We start from the raw sequence: 9,722 nt of genomic DNA, 5'->3' as shown, positions 1-9,722 counted from the left end.
AAGGAAAATGTCAACTTCAGAAACAATACACATTCCTCTCTACACACAACAGTTAGAATACCACACTGATGTGGTGAAAGAGCCTGTGCAAGTGCAAAAACCTAGATGAGTGTGACAACCTATAGTGGGGGCTTACTGGAGGGACAACACTTGTGGGAGATCACATCCATCTCATGCAGGATATACTCTTCACCCATATGGAAGTATGAAAGGAGGAAGGCAAAGCCAATGAGTCACAGGGATGGATGGAAATGTATAGGACCAAATGAGCAGTTGCACACAACCATACAGTTGAATATGAGGTGTAGTGTGGCTAGGATCAGATCATATAGCTTGGTATTTGTTTTGTTGCATCATTGACTCACCATACATTACAGGAATGGAGAAGAATGGGAAGAGAATGAGGATGTATGGTCAAATCACTGGGAAGTTGGCATACTATATAAAAGGAGGTGATCTGCACTACACTGACATGGACACTCCTGTCCCACTTCCCACTGCACTGTTCACAAGGAGTTTTTCTAGAAGGATCATACAACTGGTGACAAACTCTCCAAACTGACCACCCTAGAAGGGAGGAATACATGTTGGGGAGACACCAGAAAGGTGCTCATACCAGATCAGACCTAACCGGCGCAAAGTTCTCCTCCGGGAGAAATTGCAGTGGGTTACTGTGACACCTGATTTGAAAAGCTAGCCATGTGTGAGCCAGGAAAGTGAGCAAACACTACCCCAGCACTGGCTTTTTCCATGATAGTCCATACAAGGAACAGTTTGGAATGGAAAATGAAATATATATATATAACCTCATCTCAACAGTGGGCATGATTTGATGTTGGTTTAGAAAAGTAAATTTACCCTACGAGGCAACACCTGCCACTGGGTGGGTTCCGATAAAGAAATTGTATAGGAGTAGAAATGAGTAACGAAGTAAAAGAAGCATCCACCAGGTGGCAAGTACAATGGACAATGATGACTGGAAATAGGCAATATTCTGAGGCAAAATGTAGAAGGCAATGGGAGACAAAGGTATTGGGCATAGTTTACGTTTGGACTTGGAGGATTTGGTCCAAGGGTCATTGAAAGTGCAAGGCTAGAGATTGAATCAATGGCATATTTGATGTGATGAGACATGATGCAGCATATGTTTATTTCCATTTAGGGAGGAATATACAACCCAGATGAGTTGATGAATCCACCTGGTGATTGTAAAGAGTGACAGAGATGGAAACAGAGGAAAAGATGACCTGGACACCAGCTGTTGGAGAAGAGGAAACCAAGGCCGAGCTACCCAAGTAGGACCCAACAAGGAGTGTTACAAATGATTGTCATAAAAAAGTATTAAAAACTATCCAGTTGAAGATGTATGACTGTGTTGTTGTTTCGTCACAAAAATTAATCATCTTTTTCTAGCATTTGATAGACACGTATATGAATAGTAGCATTTGGTATTGGTAGGAACGCATCAAGTTATATATCATACAGTAAGCTGAATATTGAAATACGTATTGTATCTCAACTGTATCATTTCATCCCTCATGCTTACAAAGAGCTTAAAATTACAAAATTTTGTAAAAATGCACAAAATATTTAAATAATTTCAGCTCCCTACAGCAAAATGGAGTTTTGTGCCTCAAATCTTTAATTTGATAAAAAATATTAATAATGATTCTTATAAGTATTAACATGTAACAACTACCTCTGAAAATACATGTAATTTTAGCCTAAGTATATAACAAACTTGCCTACTGCATGTTTTCCTACACTCACTTGTTTCCAGTATGCTTTAATAAATTTCAGAAAGGTATCTTTGAAATTTAGAAAGCCTTTCCATGTTGAGTTTGAACTCCTGCTACTAACAAAAGATGACTGAAAATTTCCTAATGTCTTCATGCATCACTTACCCAATTACTCTCTATTCTCCCACTGACTTATTGTGCAAGTGTCAGAGGATCTACAACACTTTTGTGAATCCTAATTCAGAATGCCCAATTTAGTGTTGGATCCACTCAGAAAAAATATCAACAAACTGGAAAAAAAGACACTAATTCTCACACAGTTGAAAGAAAGAGAAAAAAAAAGAGAAAAGTTTTGGGAATGCTATGGTTAATCACCCTTTGCTTTGTCCTAATTTTCCTGAAAAAAATTTATGACTCTCAGTATGCTCATTGTGAAGCTTTACTCCTAATTTTTTAAACTTTAGTGATTTTATATCTTTAAGGGAAAGATGGTAAAAAGAACACATTGCTAAGGGTTCGAAAGGAGAAGCCAAGCAACTTAAGTCCCACTAAAAACAATGTTTAGGTACAGATGGGAGTTGTACTAAAATTTTTAAAACATGAAAAAAGAAGGGAACAACTCAGGCTAATAACTTCTGTGACAACTGAAAGTGGCTGAGAGAGCAGTCCTGTAGCTTGCACTGGAAGCAGACAAGCTCAGTAATGGAAGAGGTACATGAAAAATAATGAGGCAATCTGTAGACAAGTTGGAGAAAGACAAGAAAAAAACAATAACAAATTCTGCATGCATCAAACTGAAAATGGGATTCATAAAATTCCAAGGAGTAACATCTTCAGGAATATGGTAATAATTGAGATACCCAAGAAAGGATGTGAACTCAGTTCTTTGTTAATGACACACCAACCAGCCACGAAGTTGTAAACAAAACTGTTGTGGAAAATGTACCAAAGTAATGGAATAGGATCCCTCTGACACAGAAAAGAGGAGTGGAAACCATGGTGGAGCAGGCTAGTATAGGGCAATCAGAAGTGGTCAATGGAACCAACTGATCTTGGCTAGTACCTAAGGAAGAAGATGAAGAAGAGTGAAGCATGTTGGTAAACATTCTCCCTAGACAAGCTCAAAGCATTTACTGCTCTAAAAGCTGGACTTGGCAACCAGCAAAGCATCAGAAGATAATACATTGCCGTCGCAAATACATCATGCACTGAAATACCATTTCAAAGAAAGTCATGATTTGAATGTTGCGAAAAAGATATAGAAGTAAACAAAGGCTGGGAGGTTGAATCTCACCCTGCTTGTTGATATATGTTACCACAGTTTCTGTGAGCACAAGAACACAGTGGTGGCATAATAAGAGCAGGAACTCCTGACATTCATGTTGAGCAGTTGAAATCTCTTACATAACAAAATAAAGTGACAATGGGATATCTGAGAAGATTACAGACCCTAAAGAAAATAGTCCCCAACACGTTATTCTAGTTCTGAAGATAAATATAGGGGCAAGATTCCATTTACAGTATATGGAGTAGCACAGCCCATGGGAATTGCCACTAAAGAGGAGTCATTATTCCGAAATCAGAGAGGATATGTGTTTGGCAGATGGAAAAGTATATGCACCCAAAATCAGAGGGATTGAAAGGCCAAAGGAGACAGGTGAAGAGTTCATATGAAATCTCAAATGAATGAGATATTGAGTAGAAACAGGTAAAGCTGGGCAACATAATTAATTACCTATGAAGAGCAAATACACAAATTAGTGTAGTAAATTAACTGATTAATCGAAATTACAATGAAATTAATAAATCGGGTTTATATACGGAGGCCATCTGCTTAATAGAGCAGTACTTTGCAACAAAGCCCGATGGGCAAAACTGTCAAAGGAACATGAAAATTGCATGGTAACAGAACCAATAATAGTAAGACCTACAGGTAATAAAGATGTCAAAGTAAATATGATCCTTAGTAAAATAATCAAGAAAACAAAAACAACCAATAATACTGAAGAAAAAGAATGTTTGAAAACAAGCTGGATCTTAGCATGAAAGGCAGAAAACTGATAACGGATGAAAGTAAAAAAATCAAGTGGAAGACCCATCCCCACCCAAATAACCAAAGTGAGGGTAAAAAATATGAAAAGGAAGAGGAGAATATGAAATGTATGAACATACTACTAGTTGTGAAAAATATCTGCAATAGAAAAACATCAGTACGTGGAAAAAAAAAAGATTCAAAAATGGAAATAATTTCAAATGACAAGAGCACTCTCGAGCATGACTGAAATGTGTTTATTATCGAAAATATAGAATATACCCGAGAAATATTAAAATTAGACCAGCAGAAGGGTCAAAGTACCGGGGCTAGCACAGTAGCATATGAAACAAGTTCTGTAGACACTGAAGGCAATTAAGTCTGAGCAAAAAATGACTTTTACCAAAAATAAAAGAAAGTAATGATTGTTTCACAAATTGATATACCCACCAGGAACAACGGCATACAATTGAATTATCAATGCTTAGAGAGCATCCACAATATTACGCTGCACGCTACTGGAGAAATGTACAAGTAAGGCCTCCGATGAAGGCACAGAAATTCTGAAAATGGTAGAAATAGTTGATTCAAAACATCAAACCAATGACTGTTGACAGGAAGATCTAAATGGTGGTATGAAAGTACGGCTTTTGTACACTTTCAGTATTTCACAGGCAAGTCTACCTAACTTGAAAGTCTATTATTTATATATTCTCAACATATTTTATAATAACTTTAAAACAGTATTTAAGAATATTTTAAGCTAACAAGAAATCTGGCCTGTTTTGATTTCATATCAATGCTCTGTTTTCCAATGGTATATTAGCTCGGCTACATACAGTTTGTTTTCCAATGGTATATTAGCTCGGCTACATACTGTTGACCAGTGCTAAGAAGACATTTTAATATGTTTAAACACATTTAAACCAAATTCATGGTTTTCATCCTCCAAATTGTGATGATTTATATTTCTTGTTCAGCTTTAATATATTTTTAAATTATCTAATTAAAAATCTAGCAGAAGTTGAAATTGAAAAATGAAAGATGATTTTAAAATGTACAAATGTTAACATAAACTATATATTATTGCATACATACTTATATACACACTTAACAGGAACCAGTGCTTACCATATTCGTCCATCAAATCCTCAAATGCTTTTTTATTTTGCAAAAATTCAGACTCTTCTGTGTAGCTATAAAGTTCTAAGAATAAAAAAAAACACAATAATGTTAAAAAGTAATAAAGATGTAAAAGCAATGCCACTATCAACAGTTGCACAAGATATGAAAAAGCATGAAACACAAGTTAATCCTCAACCATTACAGAAATGTATATTGCTTTGAAAGTTTGTTAACAACAATAACACAGTAAGAAATTAAAAATGTAAACTAAAACAATTTTTTTGAAATACATAATTTGTCATGTACATTGTATAAATATAACATTTCATTGTATAATCAGTCATTTTAACTACAACAAAAATGAGTTTCCTACTATACACATAATCTCAGAAATGTGCACAATTCTTACTGTGAGTCTGCAATTAAAACCACTTACAAAATCTTGTATCTGACGACATTAAGCATTTTAACCAGTACGCACAATGAAACGTTGATAACTTACAAATGAGTTTGTTTTAACGAAAACATTTATTTGAATGTTAATATAAACCAGACAATTCTGAAAAAAATAAAATATTAACAGATATTGAGTTGAATTACAGAAAAGTTTTCTGATGATGTGGTGAGTATCTCATATGCACACATGATTATTAAGGTAACAGAAATAAGATTGTGAATGTTGTTTTAGATAAAGTTTGAGGCAAGAGAAATTTGTAATGAGCATTTTCAGCAGCAAAACTTCAGAGGAAGAGAGCCACCTTCAATCAAGTGTATTTCCTCTTAACTTCCTTACACTCCTGGATCACACTCAAAGATCAGTTGAGTGTTACCCTGTTGATTTCGTCCTGAATTGGGTTATGATCCCTGGTCTTATGAGTAACTAGATATCTGAAACCATTCCTGCCCATACTTTTAACCTCTCAGCCACAATTCCCATTGGAATTTATAGGATTTCTTTTCTTTATAACTATACTTTTCAGTTTTTATCATTTCTCTTTGTCCATATCCAACACGAGACCTTCTCTGCTGTCTCTGCCGATTTTTTGAGTCTTTGATCTCCTCTGATTTGAAAGTCAGAATTGCATCAGTAAGTTGTAAACAGATGCACCAAGTAACTCCCATTTCTAGCCCTGACTCGGATTTCCTTGTACAGCACCGGCTTGTACTCGTGACACTGTCAGTGGAGAGGATCAAGTCAGGTCTTTGTCCAGTTCTAGCAACCACTTCTGGGTATTCTCTCATGTCTCCAAGATCAGCCGCTATCTCCCAATAATTTGCAATGTCAAGTATTCCACATAGGCTAGTTTTTAACAGTTTACAACTTGCAACACAAGATAAAGTTTAGTTAATTACTTTCATGACACTAATAATGTAATCAATGCTCATAGATAATTGCTTAATCTAGCTAATCATCCAGCTTTACTTACGGATAGATCTACTGTAGAAATTGTCACTAGTTTTACTTGTGGAGAAAGTTGACTGCAGTAAACACATGGGGTTGTATGTAAAAAATTGTGTTGCCCCCCTCATTTTTGTTTAGTACAAAACATTCATATATTAAACTAGTTAATGTAAGAGATTATGACATGGAGCTGTTGTGCTGTAATACTGTATATATATATGTGGAACATTACATTTTGATGCTTAAAAACCCTGTAACTAACCTTGTAGGAAGAATGAATAAATAATCTGACAAGTTTCATTTTTAGTTTCTTACAGATTAGCAGTAATAACATATTAGAAAAATAATCTTCTGTATATAGCGTGATGAGCATATGATACTCAGTTTCTTTATTTCCCCTGCCCAATCAAATATAAACATTTTATATTATACAGAAACATATTATTTTAATGTGTATATAACAATTAATTTATTCAACAAGAAATGTACATTATTATATATATATATATATATAAAGAAAATTTTATGTGACACATAGGATAAACAGACTGGTTTATGTATAATCATTCCTAATTTTAAACTACTGTCTAAAGGGAGGGCAAAACCTACAACCTATGATGGCATGGCTTTCACTCTTATAGCACACCCACAGTGTGGGAGTGTGTTCCGTAACACATCACAAGATTCTTAGACCTCCCGATCCACAGAGTGGCACATTAACTACTAGTCCACACCCAGACAAAAATGCTATACACTACACACATAGGTACAGACACACCTGACACAACAAAATCAGGTATTATAACTGTAACAGAGTAATGTCATGAAACAATGTTTACTATTTTTTAACAACTGATAAAACAAAATTTATAATGGAAAGAAAAATTCTGTTGTGGAAACAGCATCAAATATCTTTTGGTTCAATGAAAATGTAACAAGTTCATGTAATACTCTTGTTAAGGATGAATTGATGTTATGCATGCATTAAACCCTATTATTTTAAAACTAATGCCCCAAAGGACTATGCATGTAGGTAGAACTGTAACAAAGGATATATTCTAACCTTCAAAGGTTTGAAACACATTATCAAACAAAGGTTCGAACCTTTAATAGCACTAGTTTGAATAAATTTACTGATGATGTCACCATAACTACTAGTTTATATTTTGTTGGAAAGCATTTTATTTAACAGGTAATCCATATCTATCTATCTATATGTGTGTCTGTGAAATACAATGTTCACATATAGTTTACAAACATGTTATATATTAAAGTTATTTTTCCATTTCAAGTAAAAATATAAAAAAATACATGTTGGTTATGTACATATACTTGATGCTACGTTTGATAATCATACAGCAACATTATATTACAAGACAAACCATCAGAGTAATGCTCTGTTACTACTAATATAACCAACAGAATTTTATGGTATAATTATGAACAAGATAAAAGATGTAACTCTCTATAAATATCACTAGTTAGGTTTCATTTGGAATACTGTGTACAGTTTTGTTCTTTCTATCTAAGAATTACTGGAAAATGTTCAAATGGTTATTAGGATGAAACCAGGGATGGTGGATTTAATTCTTAGGGTTAATATCCCTTAACTTATCCCTCTTAAGAAAAGAATGTTAGAAGGTGAACTAAAGTTTACATGATTATTTATACTATCAATAAAAAAAAAGGCCTATGATTTCTTTACACTTTATTCTAAAAAACAACAGTATAAGAGGACATAAGGTAAAGACTTAGAAAATACAGTCTAGAGTGCACGTAAGACAGTCTTGTTTTTCTAATTGGGTGGCTGACTTATAGAAGGAGTTTCCATCGACAGGAGTGGAAGCTGGCACTTTACAGAAGTTTATGAGGGAAATTGATTATTTCTGAAATATGAAGGATGGGTGAGACCAAAGACAGCCTTGAAAAACCAAATAGTTACTTACTGTCCATTGGTAATGTTATGGTACTGCTTAAAATTCCAAGTAGCTGCATCAGAAAAACACTGGTGCTAACATAATACAAATTATAGTAGAATAAACTGAAAGTGAAAGTTACTTTACATTTATATGAATTGTAAAAAATAAACAACTGGCAGAGAGAACGCCAAGACATACCTGCAATCTCACTTGTGTGGCTATCTGCATCATCATAGATGTATTCCAAATCTCCTGAATCAGTCATTTTCAGAACTTCATGCAACTCGTCTCTGCTTTATATTAATTATTATGCTTGGTTTCAATTTGTAACAATATTTTATTTCCACTTGAATATAAGCTTAATTGTTGTTACTAACACTACTACTATAATTATATACTGGGGTAGAGTAGTACTACTGCGTAGTGGTAGTGGTTGCTGCCAAGATAAGAACAGAACTAATACTTTACTACTAGAAACATGTTTAATACGATATACTATAATACTTAAAAGTTATAACATACACTGATACATTTACTTTTGTTTCACGGCTGTCAACCGAAAACTAATATTAATAACTGTAATGTGACTACGGCTCAATCGTTCAATGACCGAATAAGACACTCAGTGACATTCAATGTTGTTATAAGTTGAAAAACAGAACTTGCTGCCTATTGTACGAATTTTTAAGGCTACTTCTATACAAAGGCAGCAAAAGTAAAACTTGAAAATTACAACAAGTCAACTTTAATAACTTAGTCTACTTTCATAGCCCCATCACAAACCATTATAAGCCTACACTTCTTGTATAACAATCCATCACGAATACAATCTCATTCACGAGTGTCACCTGGTGTTGAGAGCTATATATATATATATATATATTTATATACCAATTCATTTTTAATGAAATAGGGACTATTCTTGTGCATGACATTTTAGTTATTTCTTTCCAAGGAAGATTTACAGTGGCCTTTTGTTAACGTGAACTGACTGTGAGTCTGAGGGTCCGTGGCTCGCGTCCCGTTGTCACACTTTGGTGTGTAGGTGCGCTATATAATAAGAATGGCAGACAAATCCCACTATTCGGTCAAATAAAGATAATCCATGAGCTGATGGCAGGTGCGTTTGTTAGCTTCCCTCTCTTAAGCCACTAAATTCAAAACTGTGGTCTTAATCCGGTCCTAAATTTGCGCAGATGGTTCTGGTGTAGTACCTTTGCGTTAAGTTCTAAAACAAATAAACAAGGTTTAAAAAAAACTGTATTGAAAATATGCGCTATCGCCATACAATACAATTTATGTGTATGAAGGGAATTTAGGAAAATTTAAATTGATTTTAAGTCATCTCAGACTGTATCAGAAGGGGAATCATGGTTTGTATGAAAGATGTCGCGGATTAAACGAACTGAAAGAAAGACTAATAAAGCAGTGTTTAGCATATATACAACAAGGAAATATTGCGAGTCGTACAGAACACAGAAATAAGATATTTAATAAATGCTGAT

General features: G+C 34.4%; 1 protein-coding gene across 1 annotated transcript in view; it reads right to left on the bottom strand.

The window, feature by feature from the left end:
• The window catches only part of LOC106476719 (striatin-interacting protein 1-like), an 11,606-nt gene extending 2,540 nt beyond the window's left edge, over nucleotides 1–9,066 (bottom strand). The window contains exons 1-2 of the mRNA XM_013937352.1: nucleotides 8,416–9,066; nucleotides 4,903–4,977 (exon numbers count right to left, since the gene is read on the bottom strand). Of these exons, the coding sequence (XP_013792806.1) occupies nucleotides 4,903–4,977; nucleotides 8,416–8,482 (142 nt within the window). The 5' untranslated portion in view covers nucleotides 8,483–9,066. The remainder of the gene's footprint in view (nucleotides 1–4,902; nucleotides 4,978–8,415) is intronic.
• Nucleotides 9,067–9,722: the final 656 nt, after the last annotated feature.

The sequence above is a fragment of the Limulus polyphemus genome, unplaced genomic scaffold (genome assembly GCF_000517525.1).
Source record: "Limulus polyphemus unplaced genomic scaffold, Limulus_polyphemus-2.1.2 Scaffold11333, whole genome shotgun sequence".
NCBI classification, from domain to species: Eukaryota; Metazoa; Arthropoda; class Merostomata; order Xiphosura; family Limulidae; genus Limulus; species Limulus polyphemus.
This window is presented reverse-complemented; position numbering and strand designations above follow the sequence as displayed.